This window comes from Artemia sp. Qi Xiang Cuo, chromosome 16 (assembly GCF_049724085.1).
Source record: "Artemia sp. Qi Xiang Cuo chromosome 16, ASM4972408v1, whole genome shotgun sequence".
In the NCBI taxonomy this organism is placed as follows: domain Eukaryota; kingdom Metazoa; phylum Arthropoda; class Branchiopoda; order Anostraca; family Artemiidae; genus Artemia; species Artemia sp. Qi Xiang Cuo.
The window spans coordinates 54,967,189-54,988,658 of record NC_142809.1 but is presented as its reverse complement, the minus strand read 5'-3'; the positions used below and the strand labels follow the sequence as shown (position 1 = coordinate 54,988,658).

The 21,470-nt window shown below is 38.5% G+C and overlaps 1 protein-coding gene across 1 annotated transcript in view; it reads left to right on the top strand.

Moving 5' to 3' along the window:
* The window catches only part of MESR6 (misexpression suppressor of ras 6), a 368,166-nt gene that overhangs the window by 164,275 nt on the left and 182,421 nt on the right, over positions 1 to 21,470 (top strand). Inside the window, exon 5 of the mRNA XM_089101988.1 lies at positions 6,695 to 6,850. Within this exon, the coding sequence (XP_088958114.1) occupies positions 6,695 to 6,850 (156 nt within the window). The remainder of the gene's footprint in view (positions 1 to 6,694; positions 6,851 to 21,470) is intronic.

Genomic DNA, 21,470 nt, shown 5'->3' with positions numbered 1-21,470 from the left:
TTCTGTTTGTGTGTCTGATTCTATTTGTTTGCATGTCTGGGTCGGTGTTTGCAAGTCCAAGTATTTGTCTTTGTTGGTTTGAATGTCTGAATTGTCTGTCTTTCTCTGTTTGTGTGTCTGAGTTTATTTGTTTGCATGTCTGGCTTGATGTTTGCAAGTACAACAATTTGTCTTTGTTGGTTTGAATGTCTAAAGTGTCTGTCTTTCTCTGTTTGTGTGTTTGATTCTATTTGTTTGCATGTCTGGGTTGGTGTTTGCATGTCCAAGTATTTGTCTTTGTTGGTTTCAATGTCTAAAGTGTCTGTCTTTCTCTGTTTGTGTGTCTGATTCTATTTGTTTGCATGTCTGGGTTGGTGTCTACAAGTCCAAGAATTTGTCTTTGTTGATTTTAATGTCTAAAGTGTCTGTCTTTCTCTGTTTCTATGTCTGATTCTATTTGTTTTCATGTCTGTGTTGGTGTTTGCAAGTCTAAGAATTTGGCATTGTTGGTTTGAATGTCTAAAGTGTCTGTCTTTCTCTGTTTGTGTGTCTGATTCTATTTGTTTGCATGTCTGGGTTGGTGTTTGCAAGTCCAAGTATTTGTCATTGTTGATCTGAATGTCTAAAGTGTCTGTCTTTCTCTGTTTGTGTGTCTGATTCTATTTGTTTGCATGTCTGGGTTGATGTTTGCAAGTCCAAGTATTTGTCTTTGTTGTTTTGAATGTCTATAGTGTCTGTCTTTCTCTGTTTGTGTGTCTGATTCTATTTGCTTGCATGTCTGGGTTGGTGTTTGCAAGTCCAAGTATTTGTTTTTTTTGGTTTGAATGTCTAAAGTGTCTGTCTTTCTCTGTTTGTGTGTCTGATTCTATTTGTTTGCATGTCTGGGTTGGTGTTTGCAAGTCTAAGTATTTGTGTTTGTTGGTTTGAATGTCTAAAGTGTCTTTCTTTCTCTGTTTGTGTGTATGATTCTATTTGTTTGCATGTCTAGGTTGGTGTTTGCAAGTCCAAGAATTTGTTTTTGTTGATCTGAACGTCTAAAGTGTCTGGCTTTCTCTGTTTGTGTGTCCGATTCTATTTGTTTGCATGTCTGGGTTGATGTTTGCAAGTCCAAGTATTTTTCTTTGTTTGTTTGAACGTCTAAAGTGTCTGTCTTCCTCTGTTTGTGTGTGTTATTCTATTTGTTTGCATGTCTGGGTTGGTGTTTGCATGGCCAAGTATTTGTCTTTGTTGGTTTGAATGTCTAAAGTGTCTGTCTTTCTCTTTTTGTATGTCTGATTCTATTTGTTTGCATGTCTGGGTTGGTGTTTGCAAATCTAAGAATTTGTCTTTGTTGATTTGAATGTCTAAAGTGCCTGTCTTTTCCTGTTTGTGTGTCTGATTCTATTTGTTTGCATGTCTGGGTTGGTTTTTGCAAGTCCAAGAATTTTTCATTGTTGTTCTGAATGTCTAAAGTGTCTGTCTTTCTCTGTTTTTGTGTCTGATTCTATTTGTTTTCATGTCTGGGTTGGTGTATATAAGTCCAAGAATTTGTGTTTGTTGTTTTGATTGTCTAATGTGTCTGTCTTTCTCTGTTTGTGTGTCTGATTCTATTTGTTTGCATGTCTGGGTTGTTGTTTGCAAGTTCAAGTATTTGTCTTTGTTGATTTGAATGTCTAAAGTATCTGTCTTTCTCTGTTTGTGTGTCTGATTCTATCTGCTTGCAAGTCTGGGCTGGTGTCTACAAGTCAAAGAATTTGTCTTTGTTGGTTTGAATGTCTAAAGTGTCTGTCTTTCTCTGTTTGTGTGTCTGATTCTATTTGTTTGCATATCTGGGTTGGTGTTTGCAAGTCTAAGTATTTGTCTTTGTTGGTTTGAATGTCTAAAGTCTCTTTCTTTCTCTGTTTGTGTGTCTGATTCTATTTGTTTGCATGTCTAGGTTGGTGTTTGCAAGTCCAAGAATTTTTCTTTGTTGGTTTGAATGTCTAAAGTGTCAGTCTTTCTCTATTTGTGTGTCTGATTCTATTTGTATGCATGTCTGGGTTAGTGTTTGCAAGTCCAAGTATTTGTCTTTGTTGGTTTGAATGACTAAAGTGTCTGTCTTTCTCTTTTTGTGTGTCTGTTTCTATTTGTTTGCATGTCTGAGTTGGTGTTTGCAATTCAAAGAATTTGTCGTTTTTGGTTTGAATGTCTAAAGTGTCTTTCTTTCTCTGTTTGTGTGTCTGATTCTTTTTGTTTGCATGTCTGGGTTGGTGTTTGCAAGTCCAAGAATTTGTCTTTGTTGATTTGAATGTCTAAAGTGTCTGTCTTTCTCTGTTTGTGTGTCTGATTCTATTTGTTTGTCTAAGTCTAAGTATTTGTGTTTGTTGGTTTGAATGCCTAAAGTGTCTTTCTTTCTCTGTTTGTGTGTCTGATTCTATTTGTTTGCATGTCTAGGTTTGTGTTTGCAAGTTCAAGAATTTGTCTTTGTTGGTTTGAATGTCTAAAGTGTCAGTCTTTCTCTATTTGTGTGTCTGATTCTTTTTGTTTGTATGTCTGGGTTAGTGTTTGCAAGTCCAAGTATTTGTCTTTGTTGGTTTGAATGTCTAAAGTGTCTGCCTTTCTCTGTTTGTGTGTCTGATTCTATTTGTTTGCATGTCTGGGTTGGTGTTTGCAAGTCCAAGAATTTGTCTTTGTTGATCTGAATGTCTAAAATGTCTGGCTTTCTCTGTTTGTGTGTCTGATTCTATTTGTTTGCATGTCTGGGTTTGTGTATACAAGTTTAAGAATTTGTCTTTGTTGGTTCGAATGTCTAAAGTGTCTGTCTTTCTCTGTTTATTTGTCTGATTCTATTGTTTGCATGTCTGGGTTTATGTTTGCAAGTCCAAGTATTTGTCTTTGTTGATTTGAATGTCTAAAGTATCTGTCTTTCTCTGTTTGTGTGTCTGATTCTATTTGCTTGCATGTCTGGGTTGGTGTCTACAAGTCCAAGAATTTGTCTTTGTTGGTTTGAATGTCTAAAGTGTCTGACTTTCTCTGTTTGTGTGTCTGATTCTATTTGTTTGCATGTTTGGGTTGGTGTTTACTAAGTATTTGTCTTTGTTGGTTTGAATGTCTAAAGTGTCTTTCTTTCTCTGTTTGTGTGTCTGATTCTATTTGTTTGCATGTCTAGGTTGGTGTTTGCAAGTCCAAGAATTTGTCTTTATTGGTTTGAATGTCTAAAGTTCCTGTCTTTCTCTGTTTGTGTGTCTGATTCTATTTGTATACCTGTCTTGGTTTGTGTTTACAAGTCCAAGAATTTGTCTTTGTTGGTTTGAGTGTGTTTACAATTCCAAGAATTTTTCTTTGTTGGTTTGAAAGTATAAAGTGTCTGTCTTTCTCTGTTTGTGTGTCTGATTCATATTGTTCGCATGTCTGGGTTGGTGTTTGCAAGTCCAAGAATTCGTCTTTGTTGGTTTGAATGTCTAAAGTGTCTGTCTTTCTCAGTTTGTGTGTCTGATTCTATTTTATTTGCATGTCTGGGTTGGTGTTTGCAAGTCTAAGAATTTTTCTTTGTTGGTTTGAATGTCGAAAGTGTCTGTCTTTCTCTGTTTGTGTGTCTGATTCTATTTGTTTGCATGTCTGGGTTGGTGTCTACAAGTCCAAGAATTTGTCTTTGTTGGTTTGAATGTCTAAAGTTTATGTCTTTCTCTGTTTGTGTGTCTGATTCTATTTGTTTGCATGTCTGGGTTGGTGTTTGCAAGTCCAAGAATTTGTCTTTGTTGTGTGTCTGATTCTATTTGTTTACGTGTCTGGGTTCGTGTTTGCAAGTCCAAGTATCTGTCTTTGTTGGTTTGAATGTCTAAAGTGTCTGTCGTTTTCTGTTTGTATGTCTGAATCTATTTGTTTGCATATCTGGGTTGGTGTTTGCAAGTCCAAGAATTTGTCTTGTTTGGTTTGAATGTCTAAAGTGTCTGTGTTTCTCTGTTTGTGTGTCTGATTCTATTTGTTTGCACGTCTTGGTTTGCGTTTGCAAGTCCAAGTATTTGTCTTTGTCGGTTTGAATGTCTAAAGTGTCTTACGTGCGCGCACACACGGAAACATCAAAACCATGGGGTTCTCCGAAATGCTGAATCTGAAAGTTTAATTTTCAAGGAGATTCTTTAACCTTTTACAGTTAACTTACCCTTTTAGGGTTGACCTTTTAGGGTTCTCTGACATAATGAACCTGAAAGTGTGTTCTCCAAAATGCTGACTCTGAAAGTGTAATTTTCATGGAGATTATTTGACCTTTTGGGGTTAATTTAGACTAGGTTATGTGCATTGGTTCATATTTTTTACTACAGCAAGTGCTACCATCTATTCCAATTAAGGTATAGATGGCAGCACAGCTGATTTTTCCTTCACCTGGACACCTGCAGCCAACCTACAATATCACCCTTTTTTAAGTAGCCTATTACCTTTCGATAGAATATCAATTTATCACTCTGACCTAAATGTCGGAGAAGCCATATTTAAAAATAGAATATTAATTTATCTCTGTCACTAAAGACCGTTTATCCCTCAGACCTAAAGATCAAAGAAGCCATAATGTTTCTTAATTCCCCTTTTGTGGATCAATACATTCCCCCTCGAGTCCTAGATCAATACATCTCTTCCCGTCAATGCACATGTGCAAACTTCCCCCCGGAGTCATTACACCTAGACAAACAACAACAAATCAAGGAGGTCCTGTCCCTGGGACCTCCAGTTGAATGGAGGCTTTGTGCAATCCTGAGCACATCTTGGTCACAAAATGGTTTCGGCACTTGGCGATGCTCTTCTATCAACATGAGTCGAAATCCTGCACAGACAATTTCAAGCCTATTACCTCCGACTCATTATATATTCATGCCCACAAATATCATGCTTCTATGAGGAGTCAACCCATAGTAGATAAATTCGCTAGGAAGAAGTTTTTCAGCCTCAAAACGCCCACCAAAACAGACCAAACCCAGAAAAATTATTCATTAGTCAGAACCCCATGCGAATGCTGTGTCGTTTACTAGGCTATACTTTCGAGGGGCGCCACTGCTCAAGTGGGAATAGAGTTGACCACAACGTCCCCAATCTCGTAGGTACCCGGAAATGGTCGAGGCAGCCCTTTGCAGAGGCCATTGCCCATAGACCTGGATCTTATGCAATGTCGCAGTTGGCCTCCTATGGAGGACCCTAATAATGATGGTTTCCATACAATTTAACCCATTACTGGGAGAAAGTTTGTAACTCACAGGACGTGTCCACACGCCGGTGAGCCCTGCTGAGTGTACATTTGAAGGGCCTTCTTCCTCCTCCGCCTGTGTTTATGGCCCCAGGCGAGGGTGCCCCAGTGTCTATCATGGACCCCCAGGGACTTCTGTTACTATAGATAATTTCTGGTAAACTTAGTATTTCTTAATTAACATGGTAAATGTTACTATTGCTTTTCTGGCACATATGCATGACTTTACTTTGGAACGAGGAAGGAATTATAAAGAAATGAATGAGGGCAAATTCAGGAACTGACCCAAGAAGGTTGTATGACTGTATTGTTTGATCAGGCTCTTGTTGTAACTCAATAGCGTCACTCACGAAAGCCCTTTCCCTTAACTGATTTCGGGAGAAATATCATTCCTAGAAATTCAGCTTAAAAGGTACATGAGATGGATTCTAGTGTTACACCTTTTTAAGAAGATTTCTTTTTTATGCAACACGGAGCTCTTTCAATTAGGAACCGTTTTTCTTTCTGTCTTTTCATAAGTTTAATATGAAAAATATCGTCATCAGGTAGAGCAGTTTTTTCCGTTTCTCGCTTTTTCTTTCTCTTTTTATATTATTTTTTAAGACATGGGACTATTTTAATTACGAGATTGCCTTTTTGTTTTAACTGTCTCTTCATTATTTTTAGGCCTGATGTGTAAAGCACCGTCATTCATCCATTAGAATAGAGGGTTCCAAACTTTCTTGTTTTTTGAATCTCTGAACAAAAAGGATGGATTTTTATTAGCGTTATTAATTAAATTAAGATTATCGACTTGACAAGTAAGACTATTGATTTGAGTAAATTTTATATGATATACAGACAAGTTCGAAGACACGTCGCAGAGCCCCAGAGGAGCCAACTTTGTGTGCCATTGCAGTAGAAACACAGTAGGTACTATTTAATTTTTATTCTTATTTTTATTCAATAAATTTTTATTGGTATTATTTTTCCATTGCACACCCTTCAAATACTTCAAATCTTTCTGTGGCTTTAGCGAGTCATTAGGTACTGGGTATGGCCTAAAAGTCTCCAGTTCCTTTCGCAGTCTGCAGCAGGCAGGACATCTTTCCACTCGAACTGGAGACATCTTCAAAATGCAAGAGATCGGATTGTTATGGACCAAGTAGAGTCCTCTTGGGGAGTTTCATTCTTTTCTAATGGATTGTTGAAATTTAATAGACTGTGTGAGCTTTTTTTTTTTACTATATTTACTCGCGATTCGGACGCTCGGTTTAGAATGTTGCTACGAAACCGGATCAAATGTCCCTTATTTTGATCAAGATTCGTGAAAATATTCAAGCTAGGCGCACAAAACGCAGAGAAAGAAATTGCAAGTGTATAAGAGGCTTCACGCATTAATGCTCAGTAGGTCCGCCTGCAGAAACCTTATAAGTATTGCGACCAAAATTAGCTGATGACGTTGGCTACGGCATGCTTGACCTTCCTAGCTAGTATTTAAGATTATTACAAGTTAACTAATTACTTCTTAATTCATTTTAGGAGCTTCTAGCCAAAACATCTGGTTATATACTTGACATAGACCTCGATTATTTCTCAACGCAAAATCCTTTTTTGGCTCTATACCCTAAAGCTGAGTTATATAGCCGTCTAGGAAAAATTTATTATTATGATTCAAGTCATGACGGATCTGACGAGGTAAGGCAGTTTTGTTCAACGTATCTCCTTTTCGGGACAAGTTATTGATGACAGTTCAAAGGCTTTGTCTCAGCATTCAATTTAACAAATAGAAGCTAAAAACTGATAGTTAAACTTGTTAAAGATGATAGTTAAACTTACTAGTTAAAGGCCTTGCCTCAGCCTCGATTTAACAAATACCGTTCAAGCTCTAAACTAATAGTTAAAGTTTATAGTTGAACTTAATAGCTAGAGGCTTTGCCTCAGCATTCGGTTTAGCAAATACTATTTAAGCTCGAAATTAATAGTTAAGCTTAAGTTTAAGTTCAACTTAATAGTTAGAGGCTTCGCCTCAACATTCAATTGAACAGATACTCCCTTTGAGATAGATCCTTTGAGTTCCCGCTCAAAGCTAATAGTCAAGCTTGATAGGTGGCCTTGGCTTTGTCTTTGGTTCTGTACCCTAAAGTTGAGTTGTGCCGTTAAGTTGAGTTGTCTGTAACACTTTTTATCACGATTCAAATTATGATGGATCTGTTTAACGTGCAGCTTCGCAAGCAGCTAAAGCAGCTTTGCTTAACGCAGCTCCTTTTCAGAATAACCCATAATACTAATTTCAAGCTCCAAATTGATAGTTAATCTTAAGTTGAAGTTTGTAGTTGAAGCCAGGCACGTACGCGGGAATTTTTTTTTTTGGGGGGGGGGGGGCAAATCCTTCAAATCCATTATTCTGTGAGAAAAAACAGAAAATTATGGGAAAATGAAAAAAAATTGCGAGATTTCGGGGAGGGGGGGCCGGAGTCCCCCCCCCCCGTGCGTACGTCCCTGGTTGAAGCTGATCAGATTAATATCGAAAGTCTTTGCCTCTTCATTCAATTTAACAGATACTTCCGCTAAAAACTGATAGTCCAAGTTAATAGTCCTAAAAATCAGGGCCTAAAACTGAACTTGTTGCGTTTTGATCCCCCTAGACAAAATCCTGTGACCATCCCCCTTTCTCTAAAGATTGGACGTACGTACCTATAGAGTAATTATACATTTTCTTGGTTTTAGATAATGCTCATGTCATCTTTTAATAATTCAATTTTTTCTTTTAGTGTTCTTGTCGTTACCGCATTCTACCTATTTTTATTCCGCACTGAGACAAGCCGTGAATGTAAATCCGTGGTATCGGGTATTCTTTTAATTTTTGCTCTCAACTTCTTTCGCATATTTAGAAAAAAAGAATCTGACTTATTTTTCGAAAGGTATACAGCTTAAAATTAACGGGTTGCATGGTAAGATAGCAGACGAATACAAAGTAAATGTGACATTCTTTGGTATAGATATCGGTTCCATTGTAACTGAACCCACGTGTAATTGAACCCCAAGCAACTGAACCCCCGTATAACCGAACACCCATGCAACTGAACCCCCGTGCAACGGAACCCCCGTGCAACTGAACCCCCGTGCTCCTGACCCCACATGCAACTGAACGATCGTGTAACTCAACTCTCGTGATACTTGACCCACATGAAACTGAAACCCTGTTAACTGAACCCTCGTGCCACTCAACCCCATTTAACTAAACCCCCGTGTAACTGAACCCCCATGTAACTTAACCCCCATGTAACTGAACCCCCGTACAACTGAATCCCCGTATAACTGAACCCCCGTGCAACTGAACTCCCGTGCAACTGAACGCTTGTGCTACTGAACCCTCATGCAACTGAACCCCCTTTAACTGAACCCTGGTGCAACTCAACCTCCGTGCAACTCAACCCCATTTAACTGAACCCCCGGGTAACTGAACCCCCATGTAACTGTAACTGTGTGTAACCATGTAACCATGTAACTGTGAGAACACAACAGAACACAACTGATGAGCGAAAAGTGATGAAAGAGAGGGGTAACACCGAACTCTCAGCTACCCTTCTTGGGAGACATCTGACAGTTTATATATGACCATGGAATTCCTGTGTTGTTTTAAAGTCACTTTTCTGCTACAGCTGCTACGTTTGTTATTTAGCCTTGTCCCTTTTTAAAGACGCTGCTGGAAACGAACTTTTTCCATACTTGCCCGAGTTCTTTCTGACTCTCTGCAGCTTGCCCCATTCAAGTGTTGGAGCAGAAAGACAGTTCTTGATTTTGTCGATCATAGTAAGATAGCAGACGAATACAAAGTAAATGTGACATTCTTTGGTATAAATATCGGTTCCATTGTAACTGAACCCACGTGTAATTGAACCCCAAGCAACTGAACCCCTGTATAACCGAACACCCGTGCAACTGAACCCCCGTGCAACTGAGCCCCGGTGCAACTGCACCCCCGTGCAACAGACCCCCCGTGCAACTGAACCCCCGTGCAACTGAACCCTCCTGCTACTTAACCCTCATGCAACTGAACCCCCTTTAACTGAACCCTCGTGCAACTCAACCCCATTTAACTAAACCCCCATGTAAATGAAGCACCCGGCAACTGAACGCTCGTGCAACTGAACCCTCATGCAACTCAACCCTCGCGCAACTCAATTCTCGTGCAACTCAACCCCATTTAACTAAACCCCCATGTAACTGAATCCTCATGCAATTGAACCCCCATGTAACTGAACTCCCGTATAACTGAACCCCCGTGCAACTGAACCCTCGTGCAACTCAACCCCATTTAACTAAACCCCCGTGTAACTGATCCCCCATGTAACTGAACACCCATGTAACTGAACCCCCGTGCAACTGAAGCCCCGTGCAACTGAACCCCCGTGCAACTGAACCCTCGTGCTACTGAACCCTCGTGCAACTGAGCCCCCTTTAACTGAACCCTGGTGCAACTGAACCCCCGTGCAACTCAACCCCATTTAACTAAACCCCCGGGTAACTGAACCCCCATGTAACTGTAACTGTGTGTAACCATGTAACTGTGTGAACACAACAGAACACAACTGATGAGCGAAAAGTGATGAAAGAGAGGAGTAATACCGAACTCTCAGCTACCCTTCTTGGGAGACATCTGACAGTTTATAAGTGACCATGGAATTCCTGTGTTGTTTTAAAGTCACTTTTCTGCTACAGCTGCTACGTTTGTTATTTATTCTTGTCCCTTTTTAAAGACGCTGCTGGAAACGAACTTTTTCCATACTTGCCCGAGTTCTTTCTGACTCTCTGCAGCTTGCTCCATTCAAGTGTTGGAGCAGAAACAGTTCTTGATTTTGTCGATCATGGTAAGATAGCAGACGAATACAAAGTAAATGTGACATTCTTTGGTATAAATATCGGTTCCATTGTAACTGAACCCACGTGTAATTGATACCCAAGCAACTGAACCCCTGTATAACCGAACCCCCGTGCAACTGAACCCCCGTGCAACGGAACCTCCGTGCAACGGAACCCCCGTGCACCTGAACCCTCGTGCTACTGAACCCTCATGCAACTGAACCCCCTTTAACTGAACCCTCGTGCAACTCAACCCCTGTGCAACTCAACCCCATTTAACTTCACCCCCGGGTAACTGAACCCCCATGTAACTCAACCCCCATGTAAACGACCTCCCGTGCAACTGAGACCCCGTGCTACAAACCCCACGTGCAAATGAAACCTTATGCAACTGAACCCCCTTTAACTGAACCCTCGTGCAACTGAACCCTCGTGCAACTCAACCCCATTTAACTAAACCCCCGGGTAACTGAACCCCCATGTAACTGTAACTGTGTGTAACCATGTAACTGTGTGAACACAACAGAACACAACTGATGAGCGAAAAGTGATGAAAGAGAGGGGTAACACCGAACTCTCAGCTACCCTTCTTGGGAGACATCTGACAGTTTATATATGACCATGGAATTCCTGTGTTGTTTTAAAGTCACTTTTCTGCTACAGCTGCTACGTTTGTTATTTATTCTTGTCCCTTTTTAAAGACGCTGCTGGAAACGAACTTTTTCCATACTTGCCCGAGTTCTTTCTGACTCTCTGCAGCTTGCTCCATTCAAGTGTTGGAGCAGAAACAGTTCTTGATTTTGTCGATCATGGTAAGATAGCAGACGAATACAAAGTAAATGTGACATTCTTTGGTATAAATATCGGTTCCATTGTAACTGAACCCACGTGTAATTGAACCCCAAGCAACTGAACCCCTGTATAACCGAACCCCCGTGCAACTGAACCCCCGTGCAACGGAACCGCCGTACAGCTGAACCCCCGTGTAACCGGGCCCCCGTGAACTTGAACCAGCGTGATAATGAACCCCCTTTATCTGAACCCTCTAGAAACTCAACCACCGGGAACACCACCCCCAAGTAACTATACCACCAGATAATTGAACCCCCATGTAAATGAACCCCCGTGTAAATGAACCCCCGTATAACCGAGCCCCCATGCAACTGAACCCTCATGCAACTGAGTCCCCTTTAACTGATCCCTGGTGCAACTCAACCCCCGTGCAACTCAACCCCATTTAACTAAACCCCCGGGTAACTGAACCCCCATGCAACTGTAACTGTGTGTAACCATGTAACTGTGTGTTAACAGCAGCGTGGCGGCAGAGTGCATCTGGCGACGATAAATCACATCAGTCCAATTTTTGTCAGGAAAAAATTACTCAGTAATAATTTATCGCTCCCGCTAGCATTATGCGCTTCTAGGTCTGGGCCTAGGGACCTAGTGGTAAATCCAGGCCTGAGCGTGCACATATTTCCTTTTGGTGACTTGACTTTCCCTTTAAGCACTCTCTGAAAGTTCCAATTTAATACACAAATCTCCTTTTGAGATATGCTATTTTGAAAATCTGCATGCACATAGTGTCTTTTGATTTAGTTCAAGTTCCACCTCAAAAACCTCATTCTGTCAAATTTTCAACTTGATATGCGTAGCCTTAACAGTGCTAGTTTAATAGTAGCAGAGGTCGTAGTAGGAGCAGTAGGAGTAATAATAGTGTTGAATTGGTAGTAGTAGTAGTAGTAGTAGTAGCAGTATTAATAGCAGTAGTAGCAGGTAGATGCCCCAAAAGTTTCATCTTGATAAGCTAAGCTGTTCCAAAAAAAATTGCTGACAGACCTGTATCAGCAATCTGTATCAGGGTTGCCACCGTCAGTAGGATTTTACTAGATCTAGTAAAAAGAAAAAAATCTAATAAATTTAGAGGATCTAGTAAATTTCCCGAAATCTAGTAAAAAGTCATAATTTGTAGTAAACAAAACTTTTGTTTTTTTCCATGAATTCAGGGAAAAAAACTAGGGTCCATTCATTACAAAATCTGATTTTGATTAAGTTAGATATTATGGCTATTATTGCTCTCATTTTTGCGATTTCGCGTCAACCCTAGCGCTTAAAAATATCTTCTTTTCTCTTGGCTTCTTCTTGATACTCGATTTGAAAGGCAAACTACTTCAAATCAGGACTGGTATGTCGGCTTAATTTGTTTTCAGAAAATTTTCTTAGACTCTCATAACTCATAACAGCTGCTACGTTTGTTATTTAGCCTTGTCCCTTTTTAAAGACGCTGCTGGAAACGAACTTTTTCCATACTTGCCCGAGTTCTTTCTGACTCTCTGCAGCTTGCCCCATTCAAGTGTTGGAGCAGAAAGACAGTTCTTGATTTTGTCGATCATCAAAACTAACAACCGGAATAGGCTAAATGTCTCGAGTGCTTCATCCCTAATGAAAACGAAGCAACTTGTTCTCAGGTCGTCAGGTGGAGTTCATGACTGGGCAACCCCCTATAATGTGACTCAGACTATCAAAAAACGAAGACCAGAAGGCAACTCCATTCGGAATCTAATACTGGTGGGTGCTTTAGATTCAAGTGAGGCCAAGTACGGTTAAAGCCTTAAAAGGGCGACTTTTTTTTAATTGTGACGAAATATTATTATTATCACTTTTCAATTTGTATTATTTGCCCGGCATGAAGACTATTGACACAAAATTTTTTTAAAAACTAATTATTGTTTGTTATATAAGTTTTCTTTTTCTTGGCAGCTTTAGTCCAATTTGAGCTGACTTTTTAATTTAAATATTTTTACAACTAAAACTGTAGCCGATTACGTCATTTCCATTTTGAAGGGACATAGATAGTATTAGTTTTTGATTCCCTTGAATACGAACGGGAGAGAATCCATAAAAAATCAGTTCAAAACATCCTAAATTAATTGCTTTAAAATTTGTCAGAAATCTTTATAAGCAGCTTATCCCTTATTTGAAGACCAGCACAATTAGTGTTTTAAAAGTGGCAAATTTCCTCTTAAAAATGCAAAATTGAAGGGTTTAGGTTTCAAACCTAATAACGGAAACTGGGGGACAAATTTCAAAAGCCGTCATTTTGAAACACACTTCAGATTCTAAGCACTCCATCGCTGAATTGCTTCGTGAATATGAGTTGTAGCTGTTTTTCTTCGTTGATTGTTTTTTAATTTCTCAATATATCTGAATTTTGTGACCTGAAGACCATTGATAAATTTAAAGCCGGGCTTCACCAGCAGGTTTTCCAGAATCTAAGATTCCAAATTACATCATCTGGAATATGAAGCCTATCCAGTAGTACATCCAAATAATAAAAAAAAAGGATTTTTGAACTTATAGGTTTCTAGAATTTTTAATTATACTATGAAAACAAAAGAAAAGAGGAAAAGAGAAAAAAAGAAGAAAATGGAAAAATCATTGTGGAAATCTATTGATTATCCTGCTATAGTAAAAATCGATGCAAAAAAAAAAATTTGGATTTTTTTTGAGTATTTAGTAAAAACAGATGCGATTTAGTAAAATTTTCCTCTCAGATTTAGTAAATTCTTCCAGGCCAGGGTGGCAACCCTGATCTGTATGTTATTGCAAATTACGAATTGTTAAAATTTAAGGTTTTTATAGAAGGGATGATCGTAAAAACTTTGAAGGAGGCTCATTCGATTGGAAATTGAAAGTTCAATTTCAATTTTGAAGAAACAAAGGTAATCACAGTACAATCAGCGTTTACCTCTTAACCGACACCCCCCCCCCCCCAAATAAATCCGATCAAAATAATAATAAACAATTTGTTCAAAATAGTCTGAAGATCAAATAACCATGCCTTTTGGGTTAATAACCCCGCCAGCAGCATCTGGGGCAAGTGCTGTAAGTTAAGCTAGTTGCTCATTGCTAACACACAAGGTTTTGTAGAAAATTTTTTTTATGAACTTTGGGGGGAGGGGGGCTCATTCGATTGGAAGTAAAAATTTCCAGTGTATTTTTTCAGAGTTAAAAGTTATCGGAGGGCTTCCACCCCACCCTATTTTCCCCCCAAATACGTCCGATCTAAATTTTGGGACGGCCATTTTATTTAAAACAGTTTCAAGTTTAAATAACTATACCATAGTTAAATAACTATGGTTCATAACCCTATTGTGTTTTACCCAATGTAATTACGGTGGTTGAGTTGCACGTGGGATTAGTAGCCCGAGGGTTCAGTAGCACGAGGGTTCAGTTGCATGGGGTTTCAGTTATACGGGGGTTCAGTTGCACGGGGGTTCGGTTATATGGGGTTCAGTTACATGGGGGTTCAGTTACACGGGGGTTTAGTTAAATTGGGTTGAGTTGCACGGGGGTTGAGTTTCACGGGGGTTGAGTTTCACGAGGGTTCAGTTAAAGGGGGTTCAGTTTCATGAGGGTTCAGTGGCACGAGGGTTCAGTTGCACGGGGGTTCAGTTGCAGGGGGTTCAGTTGCAGGGGCTTCAGTTGCACGGTGGTTTGGTTATATGGGGGTTCAGTTATACGGTGGTTCAGTTACAGGGGGGTTTAGTTGCTCGGGGTTCAGTTACACAGGGGGTTCAGTTACACGCACACCATTAATATCCATGATTTAGAGACAAAAGTTCATCAGATTAAGTGGAAAACAAGACAAGCAGACAAAAAAACCTAAAAAAGACAAAAATACGAAAAAAAGAAACAAAATTCTCCCTAAGACTTGAAAAATATATATTCCCCTTCCGTATATTTTTGTGAATTAATCCCATTGGTGAGAGCTCTATATGACCTCTGAAAAAACAAAAAAACTTTGTTTGTAACCCTTGAATCATAAAAAGAGAAATTCAATCGTATCACTTCTTGTTGATGTTCAGATGATTAGACTTTTCTTACATGAGGTTATTAGGTTATGAGGTTATGAGGAAGGGGCTGCGATAAATCTAATCGCATTTCAACTTTTTCTTTCGCCTGAAATGGCATCCACCAGGCTTGAACTTCCGTTTATCTTGATAATAAGTTTCAAAAACCTCTACCAAAGTTTAAACATAAATAATGATAAAACAAAGGCAGAATAATGTAATTAGAATTTCAAAACAAATTCTAGGAGTGGATACATAATTTTTTACAAAACCAGTTATACAGGCTTCTACTGAGGTCAACTTATAATAGTCATTGCAAATTAGACTTGTATGTACAAGTACGCAAACACCGTTTCAACCTTAATAGGATAGAACCAGGCACGTACGCATCAGTTTTTCTTTCGGGGGGGGGGGGGGAGAAAAATAAAAACTGATCTTGTTGATGTTTTAAATAAGAAATGCCCTGAAATCTGACAAAATTTAGGATTCTTGGAGAGGGATTAGGGTAGTCCTCCTCCTGCTTACATCCCTAGACAGGACTTCCCTGTTTGTCCCATGTCAAAAATTGTTTTGCTCGAGGGTGTGCCCACTTCCAGAAATCACGTACAAAAGATGGCAAGTGCCAAACGTGGCAGAAATTGTGCCAAACGTGACGGATATTGTGCCAAGCGCGGCGTAAATTTTGCCAAACGCGGCGGAAATTGTGCCAAACGTGGCGGAAAGTATGCCAAACATGGCGGAAATTGTGCCAAACGTGGCGAAAATTGTGCCAAACGTGACGGAAATTGTGCCAAACGTGGCGAAAATTGTGCCAAGCGTGGCGGAAACTGTGTCAAGCGTGGTGAAAACTGTTCCAAGTGTGGCCGAACTTGTGGTGACACTTGACGTTCTGAGGCGTACACCAGGTGACGGAAAGAGGGCGCCCCCTCAGCTTTTTCTCAAAAATCATGTACACAGAGAGCTGGAAAACTCCAAATATTTATAATTTAAAACAAACAATTGCATTTAAAACAATTTTTTTTTCAAAAGCAGACTTCTCCTATAAAAGTGTAACCCCTATAAAAACCCCTATATAAACCCCTATATAAAAACCCCTATATAAACCCCTATAAAGTGTAACTCCTATAAAAGTGATAGTCAAATCTTTTGTTAGGCTGAAACCGTATGACTCATGACGAGCTATGTAGCTATAAGAACACGTGGAGTACATGTACACAGAGCATAGAGTCAAAACAATATTGCAATTTTTTCTCCGAAAGGAGTAAGAACTCCCTAAAATAGAATAATTACCTATTTTAGTAGAAAAAGGAGTTGCCGATCCAAAGATGACCTCCCTGCTTAGAACGCAGATCTTAAAGTGAAATGAGCTACGACACCTTAGCTATTGCATCAACCAAAGGGTGAATCTTCCTCTCTTTTTTATTCTTTTTTTTTTAGAATTAAAGTTCGTTTTTCAGGATTTTATTTAATACAACAGAAACTCGATATCTTTTACTTTCTGATTTTGCCAGACAATTTTTCCCCTTTTTCGCGGTTAACAAAGGCAGTTTGACACGAGATTACCCCAGGGTTGCCACTTGGCGAAAAATCACTAGATTTTAGAGATTGTTTGGTTGGTTTAGTGATTTTCTTTAATAATCTAGTGATTTATGTGTTGATTTAGTGATTTTTATTTTTCGGCAATATAAAAAAGCACTACAAATAGAGATAAATCACTAAGGGTGGTGACACAGCACTAGCCTAGATCATAAGTGAGACAGGTTAACAAACAACTGAATTGCCTCTCACAAGCAAGCTGCGTTCTTAGATCACTGGGTCGCCAGCACATTGAAAATCACTTTAAATTAGTTTCAAAAAGTGTTTTCCAAAAAGAACTTTTTCAAAGAAAAGTAAAGAACCTTAAGTCTGAAACGAGCAGAAATAAGGTTAACAGCAGGTTAAGGTTAAGGTTAACAGCAATTACTATTAATAAATTAATGAAACGCAAAAGGAACAGAAACTAAAATGAATATTCGCGTCAAACAGACAGCTGATGCTGCTATGGCTGAATCGATGAATCCTAAAATGAACAAAACTTAATATGAATCATCATGACAAGCTTAAAATGAACAGAAATTGCTGCAAAAAAGGAGGGATACCCCATCCCCCGAATGTTGTAAAGGCCAGAGCATAATTTGCATGTAACTAAAAACAATCAAAATTTTGTGCAGTGTGATTTATTTTTGCCATAACAGCAAGAATAACCGAATAATAGAACAATATCACAATGCTACCATGGGCGCCCATAAGGGAGGGGGGGGGGCAAGGGGCGCCAGGCCCCCTGACTGAATTACGGTGTCATATATCTGTATTAATTTAAAAAAATTTCTACAGAATAAGTTTTCAAAGAAAGGTAAAGAGCTATATTAGGCCAAAAATGGGCAGAAATAAAGTCAAATATTCTTCCAAGCGAAAAACTACCACAAATCACTATCAACAATTATGAAACTGAAAACGAACAGAAATTATAATAGATAGCCAAGTCAAACCCAAAACGAGCAAGAATTAACATTACAAGGGCTGACAACCCCCATGCCTTCTCAAGACCAGAACATAACTTAGGCTTTACTGAAAAAAATAAAAATGACCGTGGATTGTCAGTTAAATTACCTGTACTGATATTTATTACTTAAATAAAAAATGGGTAAAAAAGTGAGTAAAAAAAGTTTTTTACTTATTTAAGTAAAAAAAGTGAAAACATATAAACATATTTTGTTTTCAGTAAAGCGCAAATTATGTTCTGATCTTGAGAAGGCATGGGAGTTATCAGCCCTACTAATGTTAGTTTTTGCTCGTTTCGAGTTTGACTCGGCTATTTATTCTAATTTCTGTTCATTTTAAGTTTCATTTATTTATTGATTATTTATTATTTATTTGTGGTAGTTTTACGCTTGGATGATTACTTGACTTCATTTCTGCCCATTATTGGCTTAATGGAGCTCTTTACTTTTCTTTGAAAAGCTTGTTTTGTGGAAAAAGTTTTTTAGACGAATTTATGTTCTTTTTTTATTGACAAAGTCATTTTCATGAAAAAAATTATATCTTTTCGTTTTTTTTATAAGAATCCATAGTTTGGCATAATTGTGGGGGTTTGATATGCCCAATATCCCTAAAGACATAGTTGCTGAACCGTTCTACTATGCTAAACAAAATAGTTGTCTCAAAATTTTGAAGGGAATGTGTTTGGGAAATAAATCTGCATGAGAGACGGGCTGAATGCCCTCCAATCTCTTTTACTCTTTGAAAGTACCGTATAAAATTTAATTTCGAATCGAATTAGCTTCTTTAAATGTTTCGACGATTTTTCTAGCTATTATAGAGTGGTGCTGCCTATGATATTGCTTATATGCCTTTTTGAAAACCTGCATGCATACAGTTTTTTCGTTTAATTGGAACAGCCCCTAAACACTTCCTAGAAGTTTCACCTTAATACTCTAAGCGTCATTAGTTACAGTAACTATAGTTGTAGTACTAAAAGTATACACATAGTGCCTACTAGCTAGTTCAAAATCCCCCATAACTTACTCTTAAAGACCTAACATCATAATATAAATTGTTCTTGAGATATTGCTTTGTCACCTTTTTGAAAGGTCATATGCTCATAGTTTGTTTTGATTTAGTTCAACGTCCGCCTAAATATTTCTTATATCTGATTACTGAAGACATTGCTAAATTCTCTTTGGACTATTGGCTACAAAATGGCTGTCTTACAATTTTGATCGAATTTGTTTGGGGAAAAGAGGATATCAGGGAGAGGGGGGGGCTATTTTCTCTCCATCATGCCTGACTCTTAAAATGGAACTGGAAGTAAGCATTTCCAATCAAATGAGCCCCGTCTAAAGTTCACAAGACCACCTCTTCATGAAAACCATACATCCCCCTGGGGCACAAATTCCAACCCTTACCTCGATACTCTTGGGGGTTGAGTCAACCCCAAAGGCTGTGATACGAGATGTTCTGACTATTTTGGAACAAGATGGCAGTCTTAAAATTTCTATCGGATGCAATGGGGGAAAATATGACGTGTGGGGGTATAGCTGCCCTCTGATAAATTTGACTCTTAAAAATGGCTCTTCAAGTTCCAATTTCCAATCAAATGAGCCCTCTCCGAAGTTTACACGACCACCATTTCCAAAAAACCTTAAATGCCCTTGGGTCATACCTTACAACCCTTGCCCTAAGGACTGTGAAGGGGTTGTCGTCCTCAAAGACATAATTTCTGGACTTTTAAACTACGTAAAATAAAATAACTATCCCTAAATTTTGAGTGGGTGTTTTTGGGTAAATGATGGGGGGGGGAGGGGGGGGGGTTGCCCTTCAATCACTTTTGACAACTAAAGAAGTCACTAGTCCTTTCAATTACCAAACGACTGAGCCCTTTTCGAAGTTTCTACAACAACAAATGGCCATCTTAAAATTTATATCAGATGCGTTTCTAGAAAATATGACGTGTGTGATCCCCACAGGGCATAACTTACAACCCCTGCTGTGTGTGTGGGGGGGGGGGTTATTTTCCTTCTGATCACTTTGACTCTTAAAAAGAGCACTATAACTTTTGATTACCAATCCAATGAGCCCTCTTTGAAGTTTATGCAGCCACCATTTCTTTAAAAAACCTTATATGCCCCCAGGGCGTAACTTAAAACCCTTGACCTGAGGGCTACATGGGGGGAAGAGTTATCCTCAAAGACATAATTTCTGGACCTTTCAACTACACTGAACAGAATGGCTATCTAAAAAAATTATGATTGAATGTGTTTAGGGAAGTGATTGGTGTATGGAGAGGGGCTGGATGACCTCCAATCCCTTTTCACTGTTAAAAAGGTCAGTAGAACTTCTGATTACGAATCAAATGAGCCCCCTCTGGGCTTATACGACCGTCCTTTCTATAAAAAACCTTATATCCCCACAGGGCATAATTTACACCCTTTGCTCTGAGGGTTGTGCGGGGAGGGGGTTGTCATTCTCAAAGTCATACTTTCCGGAACTTTAAACTACACTGAAGAAAATGGCTATCTTAAATTTTTGATGGGTGTGTTTGGGGAAGTGATTGACGTGGGGGAGGGAGAGCTGGTTGCCATCCATGAGCTCTTTTGAAGTTCCTATCATATTTCTTTCTATAAGAAGTGACCTGGTCTAAAAAAAAAATATATTGTGCCCACATCTCTCTTTACTTAGGCACCGCTATCGTGCTGCCTCTGATATTTTGTCTTGATATTTCAATTATACAGCACTGTAAGTGCCGAAATTATACAGCACTGGAAATGCCGATTAGACCAGGTGAGTCCCCCCTAAAATTCAGTCTATGGGCGCCCATGAATGCTACTCAAAGTTACATAGACATAGACAAGGTTCCATAGACAAGAGTAGGGGTACTCCCCTCTCAAACCCTCTAAGCAGTATGTGTGTCATTATCATTTTACTGAAAACAATATGTATTTTGAACAATATGGTTTTATTTTTCAAAATATCGATAACAACAACAAAACGAAAATCATGATCAAAGAGTTCGTAGTAACGAACTGTATAGTAAGAGCGACTCGTCTCAATACTAGCCGGAACTGTAAAACACTGAATTTTAATATCAATAGATGCATCAAATGAATAAGACTTTTATACTGATTTTAAATATTTAAGTTTCATCAAGTCTAGTCTTACTCATAAAAATTTACGAGCCTGGGATAATTTGCCCCTTTTTTCGAAAAAATGGGAAAACAACCCTTAAAAGTCATATAATCTTAATGAATATCACACATCAGTTTCAACATATCAGAGAACCTTACTGTAGAGGTTTCAAGCTCCTATCTGCGAAAATGTGGAATTTTTTTTTTTTTTTTTTTGCCAGAAAAAAGATCACGGATGCGAGTTTATTTGTTTTTTTTTTGTTTTTTCTTTTCCCCAGGGGCGATCGTATCGACTCAGTGGTGCTAGAATGTCGCAAGAGGGCTCATCCAAACGGAAATTAAAGTTCTAGTGCCTTTTTTAATAAAAAAACAAAACAAAAATTAAAAATAGAATAACTTTTTACACAAAAAACTGCATTTTTGCTGTATTCTCATACTTTTCATACTGCAGTATTTTAAAGATATTTGATTTTTGATACCAATAGATACATAAAAAGAATCGGATTTTTATGCTGATCATGTTAAAGATTGATCAATGATGTCATAATCGTAGGTTGTAGCCAGGTCGTCTCTTACTATTCCAATTAAGAAAAAGCCATAGGCTTTTCCTGTTTGTAATTACATTAAGGAACGAACTGTAACCCAAGTAACTGAAGTATTAAATCAAACAGTTCGTGATCGTAATAAAGAGCTCTGCAATGGCTCATTTTAAAGGAATTATAATAAAGAACGAATATAAAGTTATTATAATCACATTGATAAGGTTACTGTTTACAACTTGTTGAAAAGATACAAAGGGATTAATTTTCCTCGTATTTGACTTTTTCATTATTTGATTTTTTATCCATATTTGACTTAAAAGTGAATGGAATATTTATACACGTTTATCTTTCGACAAGAATAATCATAGATGACGTAATGAGTGACTTGAAGTAAAAA